Genomic DNA, 25,793 nt, shown 5'->3' with positions numbered 1-25,793 from the left:
TGATCTGAAAAAGGAAGGACAGGTCAAAGCAAGATGTTAGTTGCCTGCTGGGAATTTGCTTTCACATGTTCAGCACTTTTTGATCAGAGATGGGGAAATAGAGGAAGCCACTCAGATCTATTAAGTTGTTAGCCTGTATCAAAGGTGAAACAAACACAGAAACCAAGCCAGTGTGTTCCAGAGGCACAGCAGGCAGGTGTACCGTGGATGATTGTTACTGACAATGGCCTACGACAGATCATCTATTCAAACACTAGTCTGACAGCATCTGCTTCACAGCTACAGTAAATGAGAAATGTCTCAATCGTGTCTCTCATCCGTGGCCTAGTTATTTGGCATTATTCACAAATTAATGATGATGATGACGATATTAACCAAATGTTTTCCTTATAATGACTTAATTGGCTGTAGAGGGAGGAGGAAATGTGAGGATGAGATCAAACGTCACTCACTCCCACACAAACTGCTATTTCTCCTTCCTTATTGCCTTGAAGTGTCTTTTCAGCTCAAATCCCATGTAACTACTACTGCTACCAGTAGTTCAGTCAAAGCTGTAGCTACCACAACTAGTTCAGTCAGAGCTGTAGCTACCACAACTAGTTCAATCAGTCAGAGCTGTAACTACCACAACTAGTTCAGTCAGAGCTGTAACTACCACAACTAGTTAAGTCAGTCAGAAAAGTAACTACCACAACTAGTTAAGTCAGTCAGAGCTGTAACTACCACAACTAGTTCAGTCAGTCAGAGCTGTAACTACCACAACTAGTTCAGTCAGTCAGAGCTGTAACTACCACAACTAGTTCAGTCAGTCAGAGCTGTAACTACTACAACTAGTTCAGTCAGTCAGAGCTGTAACTACCACAACTAGTTCAGTCAGTCAGAGCTGTAACTACTACAACTAGTTCAGTCAGTCAGAGCTGTAACTACCACAACTAGTTCAGTCAGTCAGAGCTGTAGCTACCACAACTAGTTCAGTCAGAGCTGTAGCTACCACAACTAGTTCAATCAGTCAGAGCTGTAACTACCACAACTAGTTCAATCAGTCAGAGCTGTAACTACCACAACTAGTTAAGTCAGTCAGAGCTGTAACTACCACAACTAGTTAAGTCAGTCAGAGCTCAATACTTATTGTTGCCACTATGTTCATGAAAATGCTATATTCAGTCTCAATGCAGAAGCATGGACCATGCCATTATGTTGTAGCTTGAAGTACATTATACATAGGCAATCCATGCAAAATGAAAGAAGGCTATGTATGTTTTAGGCCAAAATGCATATTTGACAATCATTTTAGTTAACCTCATCTCATATTTAAAGCACAGAGAGAGATGATCAGAGATGAAGAGAATATAGTACCAGGGGAGCTTCTTAAGAGTAGGTTTCCTATTTCAGACAGGAGGTGTGTGTGTGTGTGTGTGTGTGTGTGTGTGTGTGTGTGTGTGTGTGTGTGTGTGTGTGTGTGTGTGTGTGTGTGTGTGTGTGTGTGTGTGTGTGTTTCAGCCCAGACGGTGTGAGGGGATGTTCCCTATTGATACCCACACTGAGAATCCAGGTCAGCTGGAGACCCTATATTGGGTGGTGGAACGCAGTCTAAAGAGGTGGAGTACTAAGAGATCCTATTGGTGGAACGCAGTCTGAAGAGGTGGAGTACTAAGAGATCCTATTGGTGGAACGCAGTCTGAAGAGGTGGAGTACTAAGAGATCCTATTGGTGGAACGCAGTCTGAAGAGGTGGAGTACTAAGAGATCCTATTGGTGGAACGCAGTCTGAAGAGGTGGAGTACTAAGAGATCCTATTAGTGGAACGCAGTCTGAAGAGGTGGAGTACTAAGAGATCCTATTGGTGGAACGCAGTCTGAAGAGGTGGAGTACTAAGAGATCCTATTGGTGGAACGCAGTCTGAAGAGGTGGAGTACTAAGAGATCCTATTGGTGGAACGCAGTCTGAAGAGGTGGAGTACTAAGAGATCCTATTGGTGGAACGCAGTCTGAAGAGGTGGAGTACTAAGAGATCCTATTAGTGGAACGCAGTCTGAAGAGGTGGAGTACTAAGAGATCCTATTGGTGGAACGCAGTCTGAAGAGGTGGAGTACTAAAGGCATGGACAAGTAAAAGACTAGTGTTGTGTCTGTGCCACTGTCCCTCTAACACTGTATTATTGCAAAGATCTTAGCCAGAGAGGATGGAGTGGAGGTGCATAGTTCATGTTTCTGTCTCTCTAACGCTGTGCTGAATCTCACTTGCTGTGGAGCGCCATGGTTCCTCTTTTCAATGAAGACTGGGATTTAATATGAGTTCATAAACACAGATGTAACATCAGATTAACGTCCCCAAATCATAACGTTAGCAATAGGGGTGGGGAACGCAAAACTGACCTTGGATCAGTATCCAGGGGCAACTTCATCCTACTCTAAGTTAGATGTATAAAACACTCTCTTGTACTCTGGCACCATCCTCTGGCCACATTATAGAAACGAAAATGGTTGAATAATCCCTTTGGATTTGCTTACAAAAGGAATTTAGAAATCTGTCATCTCTATGCTATCACTGCCAGTGTAGTCAGAAAGGTGATGCTTTGGCAACAAATTCCATTGGAAATAAATAGAATAAACAATATAAAATATATATCAGCTCTCAAATGAATGATGGGGACCATCATGGGATTTAGGAACTAGGGATGATCGGATGAAATGACAACAGCATCTACAGTACAAGATACTAGCGATAATAAAATCCAACGTTTGTATATGTTATGTTGTGTTATGAGGCAGACCGGTATAGTTCTTCCTTCCACCTGCAGTCAGAACAGGCTCTGCTGTCTCAGTGCAGAACGTCAGGGTTTAGTGCAAATCCTCTCTCTTTCTATGTCTAGTCTACTCACTAATCTAGTCAGATCTGTGTGCTGAAATGGAGAGCCATTAGTATACTGTGTAGAATGTCTCTCTGCAGGCTTGAATGGGGAGAGATTAGAATGGCACACAGTAAACTACAGGAACCCAGACTTTCCATGTTACATACCGTGTACTGTATAATCCACATCAACATCCTGTGGCATCAGTCTCTCTCTCTCTCTCTGTCTCTCTCTCTCTCTCTCCCTCCCTCTCTCTCTCTCTCTCTCTCTCTCTCTCTCTCTCTCTCTCTCTGGCTCTCTCTGTCTCTCACTCTCACTCTCTCTCTCTCTTTCTCTCTCTCTCTCTCTTTATCTCTCTTTCTCTCTCTCTCTCTCTCTCTCTCTCTCTCTCTCTCTCTCTCTCTCTCTCATACTGATGCAAGACAGAGCCTGTCTTTTATCAAACGATTTTCATCTTTGCCTTTCACAATGTCAAACACAACATCCTGTTTCCCACACACTGTGTCAGACATACACTTCAGATATTGCCGTTGTTTTCATGGGATGTACTGTATATACAAAACTCATGACTGCTCACGTATGCCTTCAGATGGGAGTGTGGGTGAAAAACAAAGAACTGGACGTGTTTTGCAGTACTGCTCAGATTTGAAACACTGATTTGATATTGCTCGGCTAGCACAGCCGGTTCATACTAGAAAAGCCGATCGGCCGTCACAGTTAAAAATGAGTCTGATATCAGGCCACCGTTGTGTGGTGACTGTGAAAGGTCTCATTATGCTTTTGATTCACACACACCAATCCATTTTTTTCTTCTGACCTCCAAACCAGGATGTTATGTTTCAGTGGCAAGATGGCCGCCAGGATGCTTACAATTTTCAGAATAGAATAAATCAAGAAACACTGCTCTCCCTTTTTTTGGAAAATGCTCGGAAAGTATCAGAAATGCAGTTCATGCATTTCTATATGTATTGCAGACAAAAGAGGATTATGTGTGTGTGTGTGTGTGTGTGTGTGTGTGTGGTGTGTGTGTGTGTGTGTGTGTGTGTGTGTGTGTGTGTGTGTGTGTGTGTGTGTGTGTGTGTGTGTGTGTGTGTGTGTGTGTGTGGCCACGGGTAAAAGGGTGGGTTATGTCTTCACCATTAAGCCTGAAAGTCTCTCAGCAACAGCAACAATGCAGACCCACACATCCCATCATCATTACCATTAGTCCCCCCCCCCCCCCCCCCTGCAGCCCCCAGGCAGCGTCTACATACACAACCTCAGATCCAGACAGCACAGAGAGAGGCTTGACCTTTTCTCCCCATACGTTTCTCCTTCTAGTAGATATATTAAGTTAAGTTCTCATAGCAGTTTGTCATCTCCCTATCCAAAGAGAGCCTAGACTTTCGGGTCTGAGGAGTCTGTGTGGTGTCCGTTCTCCCCCTCATCCCCTCCAGGCGAGGGGATCTCGTCCGGCACCCCATTCAGGTCAGACTTGGTGAGCTGTTTGTCAGATCCCTGGGAACCCTCCCCTGGTCGGGGTAACTGGGACCCATTCACACAGGAGCCCCCCTCCGACTTCCCAAAGTTAAACAGTTTCCCAGGGTTGAACGACTTGCTCGGCGACTGAGACCGCTCCTGGTTACCGCCGGGGGCGGTCGCGGTCGTCGTGGTATTCGTTGCCGTGGCTGCAGCTGCAGCGGCAGCAGCCGCTTCCTTCTTATTCTCAGGCGACTTGAGGAATTTGAAGCTGAGGAACCCGGGGAGCTTGGGTTCGTTTCCGGTGGGAGACTGAGGGGAGCGCGCGCTGCCGGAGGAGAACTTGCTCTGTAAGGGGGTGATCAGTTTGAGCTTCATCACGTTGTTGTTGGCCAGGAGGGAGCTGGGCCTCTTGGGCTTGTCCCCACCTCCACCCCCTCCAGAGCGGGACTTCCCCCCGTGGCTCTTGTCGTGGTGGTGGTCTCCCCCGGAGGAGTCCTTCCCCTCATCTCTCTCCCTCTCCCTGCGAGCCTGGTGCTCCGTCTGCCTCTGCCTCTCCTCCTCCTCTCTCTTCCTCCTCTGTAGCTGTTGATAGTGCTGCTGCGCCTGCCGCTCGTGTTTCTGTAGGGAGATTAACAACCGCTACAACAACTTACGCAATCACAGTCTGACAAACATGTGCACACTCTGAACTGTGAAACTATCTGACCTTGATGGTCATTTTCAATCTTAACTTCTACTAGGTACAGCCAGAAGAGGATAGCCCTCTGAGCCGGTTTCCTCTCTAGGTTTCTTCCTCCTGGAGAGTTTTCCTACCCAATCTGCTTCTGCTTCTGCTTGCTCTTTGAGGTCTAGGCCGGCTTACTGTTTCACTTTGGGTTACTGGGTCACTTTGTAACAACTGGTGATGTAAAAAGGTTTTTATAAATCAATTTGATTGATTATTGCTTGATCGATAGAATGAATTGCTCACAACACCTATGTGATTCAGGCATTGACCAAATAAGCCATTATAACAATTTACCTTAAAAGCCTCCCTGCGTTGGTACTCCAGTTTGGCCATCTCCTCCCCCACCCAGCTGGGGATGTCTGGGATTGCTACGTGAATGATGTACTTCAGCAGGATGGCAAAGTGCTGTGAGAGAGAGACAGAAAGAGAGATGGGAGGGAGAGAGAGAGAGAGATAAAAAGGGGGAAAGAGAGAGAGGGGGGAGGGAAAGAGAAAGGGAGAGAGAGAGTGAGAGGGGGGAGGGAAAGAGAAAGGGAGAGAGAAAGTGAGAGGGGGAGGGAAAGAGAACGGGAGAGAGAGAGTGAGAGGGGGAAGGGAAAGAGAACGGGAGAGAGAGAGTGAGAGGGGGGAGAGAAAGAGAAAGGGAGAGAGTGAGAGGGGGGAGGGAAAGAGAAAGGGAGAGAGAGAGTGAGAGGGGGGAAGGAAAGAGAACGGGAGAGAGAGAGTGAGAGCGGGAGAGAAAGAGAAAGGGAGAGAGAGAGTGAGAGCGGGAGAGAAAGAGAAAGGGAGAGAGAGAGTGAGAGGGGGGAGGGAAAGAGAAAGGGAGAGAGAGAGTGAGAGGGGGGAGGGAAAGAGAAAGGGGGAAGGGAAAGAGAAAGGGAGAGAGAGAGTGAGAGGGGGGAGGGAAAGAGAAAGGGAGAGAGAGAGGGAGAGGGGGGAGGGAAAGATAAAGGGAGAGAGAGAGTGAGAGGGGGGAGGGAAAGAGAAAGGGAGAGAGAGAGGGAGAGGGGGGAGGGAAAGAGAAAGGGAGAGAGAGAGTGAGAGGGGGGAGGGAAAGAGAAAGGGAGAGAGAGAGGGAGAGGGGGGAGGGAAAGATAAAGGGAGAGAGAGAGGGAGAGGGGGGGAGGGAAAGATAAAGGGAGAGAGAGAGTGAGAGGGGCAGGGGAGAGGAGATATACAGTATATATAGTACATACTGGGTATACAAAACATTGATCTTTCCATGATATAGACTGAGCAGGTGAATCCAGGTGAAAGCTATGATCCCTTATTTATGTCACTTGTTAAATCCACTTCAATCAGTGTAGATGAAGGGGAGGAGACAGGTTAAAGAAGGACGTTTAAGTCTTGAGACAATTGAGACATGGATTGTGTATGTTTGCCATTCAAACATTGGCTTTTCACGCTCAACAGTTTCCCGTGTGTATCAAGAATGGTCCACCACACAAAGAACATCCAACCAACTTGACACAACTGTGGGAAGCATTGGGGTTAACATGAGCCAGCATCCCTGTGGAACGCTTTCGACACCATGTCGAGTCCATGCCCCGACGAACTGAGGCTGTTCTGTGGGGAAAAGCGGGGGGTGTAACTCAATATTAGGAAGGTGTTCTTAATGTTTGGTATACTCAGTGCATATGTAACCGGTGTGAAACGGCTAAATAGTTAGCGGTACCCACTAGTAGCGTTTCAATCGGTGATGTCACTCGCTCTGAGACCTTTAGGTAACAATGCTTCGAGGGGGACTGTTATCGATGTGTGCAGAGGGTTCCTGGTTCAAGCCCAGGATGGAGTGGGGAGAAGGACAGAAGTAATACTGTAACATATATAAACTCAGCTGAAAAACAAACGTCCTCTCACTGTCAACTGCGTGTATTTTCAGCAAACTTAACATGTGTAAATATTTGTAGGAACATAACAAGATTCAACAACTGAGACATAAACTGAACAAGTTCCACAGACATGTGACTAACAGAAATGGAATAATGTGTCCCTGAACAAAGGGGAGGGGGTCAAAATCAAAAGTAACAGTCAGTATCTGGTGTGGCCACCAGCTGCATTAAGTACTGCAGTGCATCTCCGCCTCATGGACTGCACCAGATTTGCCCGTTCTTGCTGTGAGATGTTACCCCACTCTTCCACCAAGGCACCTGCAAGTTCCCGGACATTTCTGGGGGGAATGGCCCTAGCCCTCACCCTCTGATCCAACAAGTCCCAGACATGCTCAATGGGATTGAGATCCGGACTCTTCGCTGGCCATGGCAGAACACTGACATTCCTGTCTTGCAGGAAATTACGCACAGAACGAGCAGTTATGGCTGGTGGCATTGTCATGCTGGAGGGTCAGGTCAGGATGAGCCTGCAGGAAGGGTACCACATGAGGGAGGAAGATGTCTTCCTTGTAACGCACAACATCCTTGCAGCATGCCTAAGGCACGTTCACGCAGATGAGCAGGGACCCTGGGCATCTTTCTTTTGGTGTTTTCAGAGTCAGTAGAAAGGCCTCTTTAGTGTCCTAAGTTTTCATAATTGTGACCTTAATTGCCTACCATCTGTAAGCTGTTAGTGTCTTAACGACCGTTCCACAGGTGCATGTTCATTAATTGTTTATGGTTCATTGAACAAGCATGGGAAATAGTGTTTAAACCCTTTACAATGAAGATCTGTGAAGTTATTTGGATTTTTATGAATTATCTTCGAAAGACAAGGTAGTGAAAAGGGGACGTTTCTTTTTTTGCTGAGTTTATATACTGTGTAAAACGTTAAAGCATCAAAAATAAATGTCTGCTCTCTCTCTCTCTAGTGCGTGGTCTTCTTTGAATCAGTGACTTTGAATCAGTTTTCTTTGAATCAGTTTTCTTTGAATCAGTTTTCTTTGAATCAGTGACTTTGAATCAGTTTTCTTTGAATCAGTTTTCTTTGAATCAGTGACTTTGAATCAGTTTTCTTTGAATCAGTTTTCTTTGAATCAGTGGCTTTGAATCAGTGATAGGCCTACTGCACTCTGACCTATGCTGTCCATGAAGCAAGAGGACACAACAGCTGTGACCTCTTTACTGGCTGCATTGCTGTGCTGTGTTGATTTAGTATGTTGAGACCCCCACCCCCCTACACCCCACCCACCGGTAGTGTGACGGAGTGTCCAGAGATTGTGTAACACTTGACCTTTCCTACAGGTATGTACAGTGACTGGCTGAGACTCGGGGTTCACGTCACTCACCACCCATCTGCCTTATCAACACCCACAGATATACCCAGGAGTGAAGCACCTCATAGAAAACTTCATCGTCTTTACTGCTATGGGCACTTAGTTGTAGAGCTGAAAGCCACCTCAGAAAAGGATACATTTCATTGCGGTAGCTGTGGTTGGCTTCAACAGTCTTTCATAGACACACCTGCTGCTGGCTGGTGAGCAAGACTCTCCCTTCTCTGGGATAAAAAATATATATATATTTTGACATTACCAAAGAAAGATTTAAAGTTCATATGAAATAAGACAGCAGATATATGTCATATTATGATGACTTAAGCTCACCTGAAAGCATGCTAGTAGACTGAGGACGTCTTGATACCCAAAACACATTGGTGCAGGTCACGATAAACATTTGAAATATGTCTTTTGGAAGACAGTAAGAGGACCATAGCTCACTGAGGTGACTTCTAAAGAAACACATCTATAAGGCCTGCTGGGTTGCTGTCAGTTTGAGAGGTTGAGCTGCTCAGAGATCAGTTTTCTAGCCATATATCTTCACCTCAACTATTAGAGGATGTCAATCAAATCTAATTCTGGACCAGTGCTGAGTGTTAGACTACCACAAAATCCCTATTTAACCCTGCCAACACTGAAATAGTGTGAGACTGAGAGACTAACTCATAAAAACATGGGTCTATGCAACTCAAACCCCCATCAGCCTACTGAGTTAAAGCCTAGGCATTACCGTCCCGTCAGAAAGTATTCACACCCCTTGACTTTTTCCACATTATGTTGTCACAAGGTGGGATTAAAATTGATTTAATTGTAATTTTTTGTCAACGATCTACACAAAATACTCTATAATGTCAAAGTGGAAGAAAATAATAAATAAAATACACTAATTGTCACGACCTGATCTGTTTCACCTGTTCCCTTGATTGTCTTCACCCCCTCCAGGTGTCGCTTATTTTCCCCAGTGTATTTATCCCTGTGTTTCCTGTCTCTCTTTTGCCAGTTCGTCTTGTATGTTTAGTCAAGTCAACCAGCGTGTTTTTCCCGTACTCCTTTTGCTATTCTCCTTTTTCTAGTCCTCCCGGTTTTGACCCTTGCCTGTTTCTGGACTCTGTACCCGCCTGCCTGACTATTCTGCCTGCCTTGACCACGAGCCTGCCTGCCACTCTGTACCTCCTGGACTCTGATCTGGTTTTGACCTTTCTGCCTGTCCACGACCATTCTCTTTCCTACCCCTTTGGATTATTAAACATTGTGAGACTCCAACCATCTGCCTCCTGTGTCTGCATCTGAGTCTCGCCTTGTAGTAAGCAAAAGTGTTAAACAAATCAAAATATATTTTTATATTTGAGATTCTTCAAAGTAGCCACCCTTTGCCTTGATGACAGCTTTGCACATTTTTGTCATTCTCTCAACCAGCTTCACCTGAAATCCTTTTCTAACAGTATTGAAGGAGTTCCCACATATGCTGAGCACTTGTTGGCTGCTTTTCCTTCACTGTGCGGTCCAACTCATCCCAAACCATCTCAATTGGGTTGGGGTCGGGTGATTGTGGAGGCCAGGTCATCTGATGCAGTACTCAATCACTCTACTTCTTGTGTTGGGTCATTGTCCTGTGGAAAAACAAAGGATAGCCCCACTAGGCGCAAACCAGATGGGACGGCATATCACTGCAGAATGCTGTGGTAGCCATGCTGGTTAAGTGTGCCTTGAATTCTAAATAAATCAGACAGTGTCACAAGCAAAGCACCCCCATACCATCACACCTCCTCCTCCATGCTTCACGGTGGAAACCACACATGCAGAGATTATTCGTTCACCTACTCTGCGTATCACAAAGACAATTTCTGAAGAATTTGGACTCATCAAACCAAAGGACACATTTCCATTGGTCTAATGTCCATTGCTCGTGTTTCTTGGCCCAATCTTCTTACATTTACATTTACATTTAAGTCATTTAGCAGACGCTCTTATCCAGAGCGACTTACAAGTACATACATTCATACTTTTTTGTACTGGCCCCCCATGGGAATCGAACCCACAACCCTGGCGTTGCAAGCGCCATGCTCTACCAACTGAGCCACACGGGACCACAGGTATTGGTGTCCTTTAGTAGTGGTTTCTCTGCAGAAATTTGACCATGAAGGCATGATTCAAGCAGTCTCCTCTGAACAGTTGATGAAAGCTGCCGCTTTCAAGGAGCAGGACTCTAATCTGGAAGCTTATAAGAAATCCCACTATGCCCTCCGACGAACCATCAAACAGGCAAAGCATCAACACAGGACTAAGATCGAATCGTACTATACCAGCTCTGATGCTCGTCAGATGTGGCAGGGCTTGCAAACCATTACAGACTACAAAGGGAAGCACAGCCGAGAGCTGCCCAGTGACACGAGCCCACCAGACGAGCTGAACTATGTCTATGCCCGCTTCGAGGCAAATAACACTGAAACATGCATGACAGCACCAGCTGTTCTGGAAGACTGTGTGATCATGCTCTCCGCAGCCGATGTGAGCAAGACCTTTAAACAGGTAAACATTCACAAGGCCGCAGGGCCAGACGGATTACCAAGACGTGTACTGAGAACATGTGCTGACCAACTGGCAAGTGTCTTCACTGACATTTTCAACCTCTCCCTGTCCGAGTCTGTAATACCAACATGTTTCAAGCAGACCACCATAGTGCCTGTGCCCGAGAACACTAAGGTAACCTGCCTAAATGACTACCAACCCGTAGCACTCGGGTTGGGCCGCCCCCAGGTGGTAAGGGTAGGTAACAACACATGCGACACGCTGATCCTCAACACAGGGGCCCCTCAGGGGTGCGTGCTCAGTCCCCTCCTGTACTCCCTGTTCACTCATGACTGCACAGCCAGGCACGACTCCAACACCATCATTAAATTTGCAGATGACACAACAGTGGTAGGCCTGATCACCGACAATGACGAGATAGCCTATAGGGAGGAGGTCAGAGACCTGGCCGTGCGTGCGGTGCCAGGACAGCAACCTCTCCCTCAATGTGATCAAGACAAAGGAGATGATTGTGGACTACAGGAAAAGGAGGACCAAGCACGCCCCCATTCTCATCGACGGGGCTGTAGTGGAGCAGGTTGAGAGCTTCAAGTTCCTTGGTGTCCACATCACCAACAAACTAACATGGTCCAAGCACACCAAGACAGTTGTGAAGAAGGCACGACAACACCTTTTCCGCCTCAGGAGACTGAAAAGATTTGGCATGGGTCCTCAGATCCTCAAAAGGTTCTACAGCTGCACCATCGAGAGCATCCTGACTGGTTGCATAACTGCCTGGTGTGGCAACAGCTTGGCATCTGATCGCAAGGCACTACAGAGGGCAGTGCGTATGGCCGAGTACATCACTGGGGCCAAGCTTCCTGCCATCCAGGACCTCTATACCAGGCGGTGTCAGAGGAAGGCCCTAAAAATTGTCAAAGACTCCAGCCACTGTAGTCAGACTGTTCTCTCTGCTACCGCACAGCAAGCGGTACCGGAGCGGCAAGTCTAGGTCCAAGAGGCTTTAAAACAGCTTCTACCCCCTAGCCATAAGACTCCTGAACATCTAATCAAATGGCTACCCAGACTATTTGCATTGCCCCCCCTCTTTTATGCTGCTGCTACTCTCTGTTATTATCTGTACTTGTTACCTCAATTACCTCGACTAACCGGTGCCCCTGCACATTGACTCTGTACCGATACCCCCCTGTATATTGTCTCGCTATTGTTATTTTACTGCTGCTCTTTAATTACTTGTTCCTTTTATTTATTATTCTTATTCATATTTTTTAAACTGCTGTTGGTTAGGGGATTGTAAGTAAACATTTCACTGTAAGGTCTACTACACCTGTTGTATTCGGCACATGTGACTAATACATTGTGATTTGATATACTGTAGGAAGGACGCTTGTATCTTTGTAGTGACTGGGTGTATTGATACACCATCCAAAGTGTAATTATGTTTACCCATCTACCAATAGGTGCCCATCTTTTCAAGGCATTGGAAAACCTAGCTGGTCTTTGAATCTGTGTTTGAAATTCACTGCTCGACTGAGGGACCTTACATATAATTGTATGTGTGGGGTTCAAAAATCATGACCGAGAGTCCATGCAACTTATTATGTGACTTGTTAAGCAAACTTGTACTCCTGAACTTATTTAGGTTTGCCATAACAAAGGGGTTAAATACTTACTGACTCAAGACATTACAACTTCATTTTTAATTAATTTGTAAACATGTCAAAAAAATGTATTCTACTTTGACATTATGGGGTATTGTGTGTAGGCTAGTGACCCAAAAAATATAAATTCAATAAATGTTAAATTCAGGCTGTAAGACAACAAAATGTGGAACAAGTCAAGGGGTGTGAATACTTTCTGAAGGCACTGTATCTGATGTCAGGTGAGTGACTTTAATAGAGGATGTACCTCAAGGATGACAATGGAGATGATGGCCATCTCAGGGCTGAGCCAGGGGAAGAGGCGCTGCAGCTGACCACACTGACCAATCAGGTAACAGTTGACTATGATGGCAATCAGACCCATGGCCTCCATCGCCGTCTGCAGAGAGACACACACACACACCACAGACAGGTTATCTGTATGTACACAGAACATCATGCCTATAAAGCTTACACAAGTTAAATCCATGAATATGCTTTTATGAAAGGACAGGTCTCTGTTTATTAAATATTAGTGTTGGGCTGCAACAAAAGTCTGTGCATTCTGTGGCCTTCCATAACCACAGTTTCCCATTCCCACCCCTCTGACTGACCTACCTGTCCCTCAGTCCTACCTGTCCCTCAGTCCTGCCTGTCCCTCAGTCCTACCTGTCCCTCAGTCCTGCCTGTCCCTCAGTCCTACCTGTCCCTCAGTCCTGCCTGTCCCTCAGTCCTACCAGTCCCTCAGTCCTGCCTGTCCCTCAGTCTTACCTGTTCCTCAGTCCTACCTGTCCCTCAGTTGTGCCTGTCCCTCAAGCCTACCTGTCCCTCAGTCCTACCTGTCCCTCAGTCCTACCTGTCCCTTAGTCATACCTGTCCTTCAGTCCTACCTGTACCTCAGTCATACCTGCCACTGTCCGATGCTCTCCACTCTCTTGCCGAAGGGTCTCTGCAGGCCGGTACAGAGCTTGAAGGCGTCGCTGCGGATCTCGATGATGTTGTTGATGAGGGCACACATGGCCGCCAGGGGGAAGGCTGAGGAGAAGAGAACCACGTAGCCGAACTGGACAAACATCTCCTGGTAGTCCTGGAAGGTGTCCTGGAAGGGACAAAAAACACAAGGGATAGTCAGCACTGTCTGTGACATGGATAGATGATAATCCTATTCAAAATATGATTTGTTTTGTTTAACACTTTTTTGGTTACTACATGATTCCATTTGTGTTATTTCATAGTTCTGATGTAGAAAGTAGTAAATAAGAAAAAACAACCCTTGAATGAGTAGATGTGTACAAACTTCTGACTGGTACTGTAATTGTACATGTATTGGAAGTTAGCTACTCATGGATAACTTAGTTACGCACAGTGACGTCAAGAGAACCGCTAACGTAGATGTCCGTCTTTTTATGGTTCAGTGGTACTGCCAGTTGACTCTGAGTGCATAGCGCCAGACACAGATACAATGTATTTACAGTTCCTGGTGGTATTACATACATACTATTTTCTATGAGACGTATGTGGCAGGGTCTACAGACAATCACGGACTACAAAGGGAAAACCAGCCACGCCGCGGACACCGACGTCTTGCTTCTGGATAAGCTAAACACCTTTTTAGCCCCCTTTGAGGATCAAATCAAATCAAATGTATTTATAAAGCCCTTCTTACATCAGCTGATATCTCAAAGTGCTGTACAGAAACCCAGCCTAAAACCCCAAACAGCAAGCAATGCAACGCGGCCAGCTACCAAGGACTGTGGGCTCTCCTTCTCCGTGGCCGACGTGAGTAAGACATTTAACCGTGTTAACCCTCGCAAGGCTGCCGGCCCAGACAGCATCCCTAGCCGCGTCCTCAGAGCATGCGCAGACCAGCTGGCTGGAGTGTTTACGGACATATTCGATCTGTCCCTATCTCAGGCTGCTGTCCCCACATGCTTCAAGAGGTCCACCATTGTTCCTGTTCCCAAGAAAGCTAAGGTAACTGAACTAAATGACTACCGCCCCGTAGCACTCACTTCTGTCATCATGAAGTGCTTTGAGAGACTAACTAGTCAAGGATCTGGGTTTGAACCCCGCCCTCTGCAACTGGGTCCTGGACTTCCTGATGGGCCGCCCCCAGGTGGTTAAGGTAGGAAACAACACCTCCCCTTCGCTGATCCTCAACACATGGGTGTGTGTTCACAAGGGTGCGTGCTCAGCCCCCTCCTGTACTCCCTGTTCACCCAAGACTGTGTGGCCACGCACGCCTCCAACTCAATCATCAAGTTTGCAGACGACACAACAGTAGTAGATTACCAACAATAACGAGACAGCTTACAGGGAGGAGGTGAGGGCCCTGGATGTGTGGTGCCAGGAAAATAATCTCTCACTCAACATCAACAAAACAAAAGAGCTGATCGTGAACTTCAGGAAACAGCAGAGGGAGCACCCCCCTATCCACATCGATGGGACCACAGTGGAGAAGGTGGAAAGCTGAAAGTTCCTCTGTGCACACGTCACTGACAAACTGAAATGGTCCACCCACACAGACAGTGTGGTGAAGAAGACGCAACAGCGCCTCTTTTTATTTTTTTATTTCACCTTTATTTAACCAGGTAGGCTAGTTGAGAACAAGTTCTCATTTACAACTGCGACCTGGCCAAGATAAACCTCAGGAGGCTGAAAAAATTTGTCTTGGCACCTAAAACCCTCACAAACTTTTACAGATGCACAATTGAGAGCATCCTGTCGGGCTGTATCACCGCCTAGTACGGCAACTGCACCACCCGCAACCGCAGGGCTCTCCAGAGGGTGGTGCGGTCTGCCCAACGCATCTCCGGGGGCAAGCTACCTACCCTCCAGGACACCTACAGCACCCGATGTTACAGGAAGGCCAAAAAGATCATCAAGGACAAGAACCACCCGAGCCACTGCCTGTTCACCCCGTTATCATCCAGAAGGCGAGGTCAGTACAAGTGCATCAAAGCTGGGACCGAGAGACTGAAAAACAACTTCTATCTCAAGGCCATCAGACTGTTAAATAGCCATCACTAGCACCTTAGAGGCTGCTACCCTATATACATATATTTGAAATCACTGGCCACTTTAATAATGGAACACTAGTCACTTTAATAATATTTACATATTTTGCATTACTCATCTCATATTTCTATACTGTATTCTATTCTATTCTACTGTATTTTAGTCTATGCCGCTCTGACATTGCTCGTCCAAATATTTATATATTCATAATTCCATTACTTTACTTTAGATTTGTGTGTATTGTGTGTATTGTTGTGAAATTGTTAGATATTACTTGTTAGATACTACTGCACTGTTCGAGCAAGAAACACAAGCATTTCGCTACTCCTTCAATAACATCTGCTAAACATCTGTATGTGACCAATACAATTTGATTTGATTTGATTTACACTGTAATTACATTCAAGTTAGCACAGTAGTCAATAGAATAACTAGAAGTATTTTCCCCGAGGTAACCTCAAAACCAATCCATGCCATCCCAGATACCAATCAACAGCTTAGAGCTCAAGGATCCAATGAGAGTTTGTGAAGGACCCTAGGCAGGATATATTGGAGTATCATATGGATGGACAGAGGCATGACCTGAGTTTGGCTGAGAGAGCATGGGGTACATGAGTGAGCCTGCTCATTAGTTAGTATGTGTGTGTGTGTGTGTGTGTGTGTGTGTGTGTGTGTGTGTGTGTGTGTGTGTGTGTGTGTGTGTGTGTGTGTGTGTGTGTGTGTGTGTGTGTGTGTGTGTGTGTGTGTGTGTGTGTGTGTGTGTTGTCTTCCTACCTCATATGTCTGCATGCAGCTCTCTATCTCAGCCTGTGCCAGACTCGTACTCTCCTGCTCCTCTGGCGGGTCGATCCATGACTCCCGCTTGGTTTTAGAGTCTGCCCTCTCCAAACTCCTCTGCCTTCTGCGATGACGTACCGTCACCGTGCTCTCTGGCCCAGAAGGCAGCGGGGCAGCCGCCATACTCTCATTGGCCGAAACTCCCGTGTCCTTTGTCTCAGTGACGCCATTGTCATCGTCATCATCATATGTCTCGAACACCGATGCCGGATCCATCCCCTTCTCCACCATAGTGGGGCTGCCGTCCTCCAGGAAACTGTCCTCCATTGTGGGGACGCAGCCCCCTCCAGACGACTTCCTGTCCCTCTTCTCTATGAAGCTGACCTTCCTCAGCTTGAGGCCACAGTCTATCAGACTCTCAGACGATTCCTCATTCTCTCCCTCACTGAACCTCCCACTGTCCCCCTCCTCCCTCTCTCCCTCCTCCTCTTCAGGCACCCCACATCCCCCGTTCAGACACTTCTTCTCCCTGCAGAACAGAGGAAAAGTTTGACTGTAGTCTAATCATATACTATCTATAACACTATTGTATTGGGTTAGCCATGTAATAATGTGAATGTGTCACACATCCTCAAACAAATCAAAACATAGGCTTGACTACACTCAAGGAAACATGTCTGAAAAAGGAAGCTCTCGTGTTACGTATTCATGGATGAATACAAGCTGTTGTGTCAGCATTACCTGCGCTCAGGCTGTCCCACCCCGGGTCTGGTTCCCCTCAGGCCAGGGCCCGGCATGGCCTGGTCGGTGGGTGAAGCCTGGGGCTTTCCTGCGGCCAGCCTGCAGTACTTGAGCAGGGCTGAGAGGAGCAGATCCCAGACACTGCGCAGGGTGAGCTCGCCCAGCTTGTGGCGCTCGTACAGGTAAGGCTGCATCACCTCCTTCACGTTCTGGACAAAATGGCGGATGATCAGCAGGGTGGCCAGCATCTGACACAAACAGGAAATAGAGGACAGGATCAAGGGTTAAAGGTCAGGGATGGCAGGATCTGTCACAGGGTTTAATACCATGCATAGCGATTTCGATAAATAATCATTAGGGCACCACAGTAAACAAATGACGTTGTACAAAATCAAGAAATATAATTCCTTTGCAAAAAATCAAATATTCACTCAGTACTAAACACAATGGACTGGAAACAACTGTAAATCTAAACCGCAAGCAGTTCACTCCCATTCAAATACACACTCTGGATCTACTGCCTGGTCCAATGTGCAACATCAAAACCATGACATGCAAAACTACCACTACCATGACTACCACTACCATGACTACCACTACCATGACTATCACTACCATGACTACCACTACCATGACTACCACTACCATGACTACCACTACCATGACTACCACTACCATGACTACCACTACCATGACTACCACTACCATGACTATCACTACCATGACTACCACTACCATGACTACCACTACCATGACTATCACTACCATGACTACCACTACCATGACTATCACTACCATGACTACCACTACCATGACTATCACTACCATGACTACCACTACCATGACTATCACTACCATGACTACCACTACCATGACTACCACTACCATGACTATGACTACCACTACCATGACTATCACTACCATGACTACCACTACCATGACTACCACTACCATGACTATCACTACCATGACTATCACTACCATGACTACCACTACCATAACTATCACTACCATGACTACCACTACCATGACTATCACTACCATGACTACCACTACCATGACTACCACTGAGTTGAGACCTAGGACACAGAGACACACACATATTGTCATTTCACTGCAAACCATGACCAAGTCAAAGCACAAACCACACATAGCACATTGACAGACAGTCCTCAGTCATCAATCAGCAGTTTACACCAATGACAACAAATGATTCATATGTTCCTTAACACAAACAGAAAGTGACGTATAAAAACATATCCTCGAACATTTTTGGTTTTCAGAAATCTATAAACACACAGAAATTAATAAACTATAAAGACACAAGGGCACAGTTATTAGAGATGGACTGAGTGACAGAAAGAAGGACAAAAGGACAGAGTGACAGATTGACGTGCCAGGCATATGACTTTCCCGACACAAACCTTATAGAACAGCTGCTCAAATCCACAGGTAGCCAGACGCTACAAACCCAAAGCAGAACACTGCTTAACAGACATATCAACCGCTTCCAAAGTCCCATCATGAACACAACCAACAAAGAGACAGGCAGAGTGAAAAAGCAACTGTGGAACATTCTATATGTGTTTTTAAATCAACATAGTATTCACATGTACTACACGTCTTCCTATAGTAGGTAACTGGGTGTGTGACAAGTTACCAACAGAATCCTTACAAAAACAGGACTACATGTGCTATAGGACTAGCAGGTTTATGCTAACAGACAGCCTACAACAGACACACATTTAGCCATCCTGCATCTACCTGAACATGGAAATGCTTTCTATGCAATGCCAAAGATACATAATGATGCTAAAACTACAAGCACAACAAAATAACAGACTACAACTCTACACAAATAAGGCACATGATGTTTAAAGGTCTAAGGTCATGCATGGGGCGCTGGGCAGGTAATGTCGAGATGACTTTGACCTCTAACCCCTTGACACACAGGCAAGGTCGTACTTTGGACCTGAAGGAGGCCTTGATGACCCAGGGGATGGTGACGACCAACAGCTTGATCTTGAGGAAGACAAAAGGCAGCACATTGTCCTTCAGCTGTCTGAGAAGACTCTGTGCCAGAGAGAACACCAGTAACAGCTAAGACCAGCACCACGGAACCAGCACCACGGAACCAGCACCACGGAACCAGCACCACAGAACCAGCACCACAGAACCACACAACAGAGACAGGATGGAAAAATAAACAGAACGAAGAGAGAGCAACGTGTGAAGGGGAGGGAGGGATGAAGCAAGGAAGACCAGGAAGGTGAACGTGGTTTGGGTAACTATTTGGAAGGAGTGGAAACGTGTTGTGATTTCAGTGTCTCTTACCTCTTTCAGACGCTCCATGTCTTTGAGGTAGAATCCAATGTAGAAAAGGCTGAGATAAGAGTTAACAAACTGAAACTGAGAGTACAGAAAGAAAACATGTGAGTGGTAAAAACCTCAGCGGGAAAGTGTAAATTCTGTATTTCAATCCTTTGTCTTGTGAAAAGTGAGTCCAATTTCCATGTAATAAGGAAGATGACAGCACTCACAAGAACCAATTTAATGATGAGATGTTTCTCATAGGCACTCTGGAGTCTATAGTTTTCTGTGGGGGAAGAAATATAATGTCAGATTTCACAGCAATAATCATCATCACCTGAATTAGTTTTTTTAATTCCGCTGCTCCTCGACTCTCTGCCCTCCATTAGCCCCTTCCCCTTCCCCTCTGCCACATGCACAAGTGTCCCAAAGCTGAGGGGGTGAAAATTACGAAGGGTGTAGGGGCTAATTAGACCCTCCGATAGCCACTTCCACAGATCCAGCTACGCTGCTTGCTTCAGCGCGAAGTGGTATCCCATAACGCACCGCGTTATTTTTGAGTTTGCACAATTTCATACAAAAGAATGGAGAGGTGTCTAATTATGAGCCACCTGTAATTGTTTGTGTCTGATTTCGAGGCTTGACACATGTAACAGATTACATTTCTCCCAAATAAATTTTTTACATGTTACTGAGGTTTATATATTGTAAAACAACACAGGGAATTTTCTCCTTTCAATTTCATGCTTGTTTTATTATTTAAATGTGAAACATGAATTGCATCATCACAAGTGTTTCCCGAAGTTGAGGGGTTTATTTGTTCCTCACTCGCCACTCTTGAAGTCACCCTCTGAGTTTCGTCAGCAGCACGTGACAATGGAGGGCCCTCCGACTGAGTTGATAGGGGCGAGAGGTTGGTTTGGGATTCACGGTAGGTTTATAGGTGTTTTTATTTTTACCCCCTACCGCCTACCCTTTTCAGATACACCAGCACCTGGTATACAGAAGCAGGCATGGTAAAATAGTGGGATGTTGGTCTGTGTATGAAAGCGATAAGAGTGCGAGTTCTCACCCATGTCATTGAGCCAGTAGGCTATCTTCCTGTACACCTCGTCACAGGCGGTCACAGTGATGGCCAGCATGATCTTAGGGATGAACCGGGCCAGACGAGGCACTTCTTTAATCCCCATAACAAACTCCTGCAAACACCATAACAACAACAACTTTCTTACTTATTAAACACATTACAAACCTGTACAGTCCATACAATGCCAATCTACATACAGGACCAGTCAACAGTTTGGACACACCTACTCATTCAAGGGTTTTTCTTTATTTTTACTATTTTCTACAATGTAGAACAATAGTGAAGACATCACAACTTTGAAATAACACATATGGAAACATGTAGTAACCAAAAAAGTGTTAAACAAATCAAAATATATTCTATATTTGAGCTTCTTCAAAGTAGCCACACTTTGCCTTGATGACAGCTTTGCACACTCTTGGCATTCTCTCAACCAGCTTCATGAGGTAGTCATCTGGAATGCATTTCAATTAATTGGTGTGACTTGTTAAAAGTTAATTTGTGGAATTTCTTTCCTTCATAATGCATTTGAACCAATCAGTTGTGTTGTGACAAGGTAGGTACAGTATACAGAAGATAGCCCTATTTGGTAAAAGACCAAGTCCATACTATGGCAAGAACAGCTCAAATAATCAAAGAGAAACAACAGTCCATCATTAATTTAAGACATGAAGGTCAGTCAATACGGAAAATGTCAAGAAGTTTGAAAGTTTCTTCAAGTGCAGTCGCAAAAACCATCAAGTGCTATGATGAAACTGGCTCTCATGAGGACCGCCACAGGAAAGGAAGACCTAGAGTTACCTCTGCTGCAGAGGATAAGTTCATTAGAGTTAACTGCACCTCAGAAATTGCAGCCCAAATAAATGCTTCACAGAGTTCAAGTAACAGACACATCTCAACATGAACTGTACAGTTGATGCAAAGAAACCACTACTAAAGGACACCGATAAGAATAAGAGACTAACTTGGGCCAAGAAACACGAGCAATGACATCAGTCCTTTGGTCTGATGAGTGCAAATTTGAGATTTTTGGTTCCAACCACCGTGTCTTTGTGAGACACAGAGTAGGTGAATGGATGATCTCCGCATTTGTGGTTGCCACCGTGAAGCATGGAGGAGGAGGTGTGAAGGTGTGGGGGTGCTTTGCTGGTGACACTGTCAGTGATTTATTTAGAATGCAAGGCACACATAACCAGCATGGCTTCCGTAGCATTCTGAAGCGATACGCCATCCCATCTGGTTAGCGCTTAGTGGGACTATCCTTCGTTGTCAACAGGACAATGACCCAAAACACCTCCAGGCTGTGTAAGGCCTATTTTACCAATAAGGAAAGTGATGGAGTGCTGCATCAGATGACCTGGCCTCCACAATCACCCGATCTCAACCCAATTCAGATGGTTTGGGATGAGTTGGACCGTAGAGTGAAGGAAAAGCAGTCAACAAGCGCTCAGCATATGTGGGAACTCCTTCAAGACTGTTGGAAAAGCATTCCTCATGAAGCTGGTTGAGAGAATTCCAAGAGTGTGCAAAGCTGTCACAAGGCAAAGGGTTGCTACTTTAAAGAATCTAAACTCTAAAATATATTTTGATTTGTTTAACACTTTTTTGGTTCGTATGTGTTATTTCATGGTTTTGATGTCTTCACTATTATTCTACAATTTTGACTGGTACTGTATATGGCTTCAAATATATATATCTAACTATTCTGTATTACGTGGCTACATACAGCTATAGAATGCACTGACAAGAACCACATCCATCCTAAGGAATAGATGTTTATGACCGATTCATAATCAAAAGAAATGTACAGTTGAAGTCGGAAGTTTACATACACCTTAGACAAATACATTTAAACTCAGTTTTTCACAATTCCTGACATTTAATCCTAGTAACCACTTTAAGAATGTGAAATTTCAGAATAATAGTAGAGAGAATGATTTATTTCAGCTTTTATTTCTTTCATCACATTCCCAGTGGGTCAGAAGTTTCCATACACTCAATTAGTATTTGGTAGCATTGCCTTTAAATTGTTTAACTTGGGTCAAACGTTTCAGGTAGCCTTCCACAAGCTTCCCACAATAAGTTGGGTGCATTTTGGCCCATTCCTCCTGACAGAGCTGGTGTAACTGAGTCAGGTTTGTAGGCCTCCTCGCTCGCACACGCTTTTTCAGTTCTGCCCACATATTTTCTATAGGACTGAGGTCGGGGCTTTGTGATGACCACTCCAATACCTTGACTTTGTTGTCCTTAAGCCATTTTGTCACAACTTTGGAAGTATGCTTGGGGTCATTGTCCATTTGGAAGACCCATTTGCGACCAAGCTTTAACTTCCTGACTGATGTCTTGAGATGTTGCTTCAATATATCCACATAATTTTCCTGCCTCATGATGCCATCTATTTTGTGAAGTGCACCAGTCCATCCTGAAGCAAAGCACCCCCACAACATGATGCTGCCACCCCCGTGCTTCACGGTTGGGATGGTGTTCTTCGGCTTGCAAGCCTCCCCCTTTTTCCTCCAAACATAACGATGGTCATTATGGCCAAACAGTTCTATTTTTGTTTCATCAGACCAGAGGACATTTCTCCAAAAAGTACGATTTTTGTCCCCAGTTGCAAACCGTAGTCTGGCTTTTTTATGGCAGTTTTGGAGCAGTGGCTTCTGCTTTGCTGAGCGGCCTTTCAGATTATGTCGATATAGGACTCGTTTTACTGTGAATATAGATACTTTTGTACCTGTTTTCTCCAGCATCTTCACAAGGTCCTTTGCTGTTGTTCTGGGATTGATGTGCACTTTTCGCACCAAAGTACTTTCATCTCTAGGAGACAGAACGCGTCTCCTTCCTGAGCGGTATGACGGCTGCGTGGTTCCATGGTGTTTATACTTGCGTACTATTGTTTGTACAGATGAACGTGGTACCTTCAGGCGTTTGGAAATTGCTCCCAATGATGAACCAGACTTGTGGATGTCTACAATTTATTTTCTGAGGTCTTGGCTGATTTCTTTTGATTTTCCCATGATGTCAAGTGAAAAGGCACTGAGTTTGAAGATAGGCCTTGAAATACATCCACAGGTACACCTCCAATTGACTCAAATTATGTCAATTAGCCTAACAGAAGCTTCTAAAGTCATGACAACATTTTCTGGAATTTTCCAAGCTGTTTAAAGGCACAGTCAACTTAGTGTATGTAAACTTCTGACCCACTGGAATTGTGATACAGTGAATTATAAGTGAAATAATCTGTCTGTTAACAACTGTTGGAAAAATGACTTGTGTCATGCACACAGTAGATGTCCTAACCGACTTGCCAAAACTATAGTTTGTTAACAAGAAATTTGTGGAGTGGTTGAAAAATGAGTTTTAATGACTCCAACCTAAGTGTATGTAAACTTCCGACTTCAACTGTACATCTCCAGTAAGGAAGTTTGACAGTGTTACTAGAAGCTGTTGATCATTCAGTGACCTGCAGTTCGAAGCAGAGGAGCATGGCCAGGAACACAAAGCAGAGACACAGGATGCAGATGGGCAGGCTGACCAGCCACCTGAACACCCTCCTCCTCCATGGTGGGTAATAAAACTCCTCACAGCCTGTTATGGGGCTGCACCGCTTCACACCCTGCAGAGGGGGGGGGGGGGGGGGGGGGGAGAAAGAGGAGAGAAAGGGTGTAGGGAGGGAGGAGAGAGTTGGAGGGAGATGGAAAGAGGTGGAGGGGGATGGTGGAGGGAGGCGAGAGGTGGAGGGGGGAGAGAGGTGGAGAGAGATGGAGAGAGGTAGAGAGAGATGGAGAGAGGTGGAGGGAGGGAGGAGAGAAGTGGAGGGAGGGAGGCGAGAGACGGAGGGAGGCGAGAGGTGAAGGGAGGAGAGAGGTGGAGGGAGATGGTGGAGTGAGGCGAGAGGTAGAGGGAGGAGAGAGGTGGAGAGAGATGGAGAGAGGTGGAGGGAGAGAGGTGAGAGATGGAGGGATGGAGGAGAAAGGTGGAGGGAGGGAGGCGAGAGGTGGAGGGAGGAGAGAGGTGGCGGGAGATGGAGAGAGGTGGAGGGAGGGATGTGAGAGATGGAGGGAGGGAGGAGAGAGGTAGAGAGGAGAGAGGGAGTAGCAGGAAGGGAAGAGGAAGGAAAAATGTTTACACCTGTTCATTTTTATTGTAGCTCTGTGTTTTCCTTTAGTCATCTTCTTCTGTAAAATATATTGAGACATTGAGTTGAAATGTTCTCATGTCCTCCTCACCCTAAACTGCGTCCGTGGTTCCTCTAGGGACTCGTTAGGGGTGTCCAGCGTACCCCACTTATAGGCCAGCTCCGCCCCCCTTCTCTTCCACCTCTCCAAGAAGAGAGTGGCCCACACCACGTTAAACAGGGCAAACACCACACAGCAGATATCACGACTCGTCTGAGGAGAGAGAATACACAGCAGATATCACGACTCGTCTGAGGAGAGAGAATACACAGCAGATATCACGACTCGTCTGAGGAGAGAGAATACACAGCAGATATCACGACTCGTCTGAGGAGAGAGAATACACAGCAGATATCACGACTCGTCTGAGAGAGAATACACAGCAGATATCACGACTCGTCTGAGGAGAGAGAATACACAGCAGATATCACGACTCGTCTGAGGAGAGAGAATACACAGCAGATATCACGACTCGTCTGAGAGAGAGAATACACAGCAGATATCACGACTCGTCTGAGAGAGAGAATACACAGCAGATATCACGACTCGTCTGAGGAGAGAGAATACACAGCAGATATCACGACTCGTCTGAGGAGAGAGAATACACAGCAGATATCACGACTCGTCTGAGGAGAGAGAATACACAGCAGATATCACGACTCGTCTGAGGAGAGAGAATACACAGCAGATATCACGACTCGTCTGAGGAGAGAGAATACACAGCAGATATCACGACTCGTCTGAGGAGAGAGGAGAATACACAGCAGATATCACGACTCGTCTGAGGAGAGAAGAGAATACACAGCAGATATCACGACTCGTCTGAGGAGAGAGGAGAATACACAGCAGATATCATGACTCGTCTGAGGAGAGAGGAGAATACACAGCAGATATCACGACTCGTCTGAGGAGAGAGGAGAATACACAGCAGATATCACGACTCGTCTGAGGAGAGAGAAAAGAAAAGAAAAGAAAGCTGTAAGTAAGTAAGCCGTGTCTTGACCCCCAGGGCAGGAGCCTATCTCCTGTTTCTGTAGCGTGAGGCAGCTTGATGTACAGTACACCCCATTCCTGGACCGGACACTAGTCTATCTCCTGTTTCTGTAGCGTGAGGCAGCTTGATGTACAAGTACACCCCATTCCTGGACCGGACACTAGTCTATCTCCTGTTTCTGTAGAGTGAGTCAGCGTGATGTACGAATACACCCCCTGGACAGGACACTTGAAAAGGTCCAGTGTAAAAGTCACCTGGTCAGACTCGGTGAGAA

General features: G+C 45.8%; 1 protein-coding gene across 1 annotated transcript in view; it reads right to left on the bottom strand.

Annotated features, from left to right (window-relative positions):
* Positions 1-4,154: 4,154 nt before the first annotated feature.
* The window catches only part of ano8b (anoctamin 8b), a 76,191-nt gene continuing 54,552 nt past the window's right edge, over positions 4,155-25,793 (bottom strand). Inside the window, exons 7-18 of the mRNA XM_039001766.1 lie at positions 25,774-25,793; positions 24,577-24,738; positions 23,811-23,963; positions 20,333-20,459; positions 19,491-19,546; positions 19,285-19,359; positions 16,971-17,198; positions 16,207-16,692; positions 13,322-13,513; positions 12,683-12,814; positions 5,332-5,442; positions 4,155-4,928 (exon numbers count right to left, since the gene is read on the bottom strand). The exon at positions 25,774-25,793 is cut by the window's right edge and continues 108 nt beyond it. Coding sequence (XP_038857694.1) covers positions 4,227-4,928; positions 5,332-5,442; positions 12,683-12,814; positions 13,322-13,513; positions 16,207-16,692; positions 16,971-17,198; positions 19,285-19,359; positions 19,491-19,546; positions 20,333-20,459; positions 23,811-23,963; positions 24,577-24,738; positions 25,774-25,793 — 2,444 coding nt within the window. The 3' untranslated portion in view covers positions 4,155-4,226. The remainder of the gene's footprint in view (positions 4,929-5,331; positions 5,443-12,682; positions 12,815-13,321; positions 13,514-16,206; positions 16,693-16,970; positions 17,199-19,284; positions 19,360-19,490; positions 19,547-20,332; positions 20,460-23,810; positions 23,964-24,576; positions 24,739-25,773) is intronic.

The sequence above is a fragment of the Salvelinus namaycush genome, chromosome 10, assembly GCF_016432855.1.
Source record: "Salvelinus namaycush isolate Seneca chromosome 10, SaNama_1.0, whole genome shotgun sequence".
NCBI lineage: Eukaryota > Metazoa > Chordata > Actinopteri > Salmoniformes > Salmonidae > Salvelinus > Salvelinus namaycush.
The sequence above is the reverse complement of the archived record's forward strand: the minus strand, read 5'-3'. Positions and strand labels throughout refer to the sequence as shown.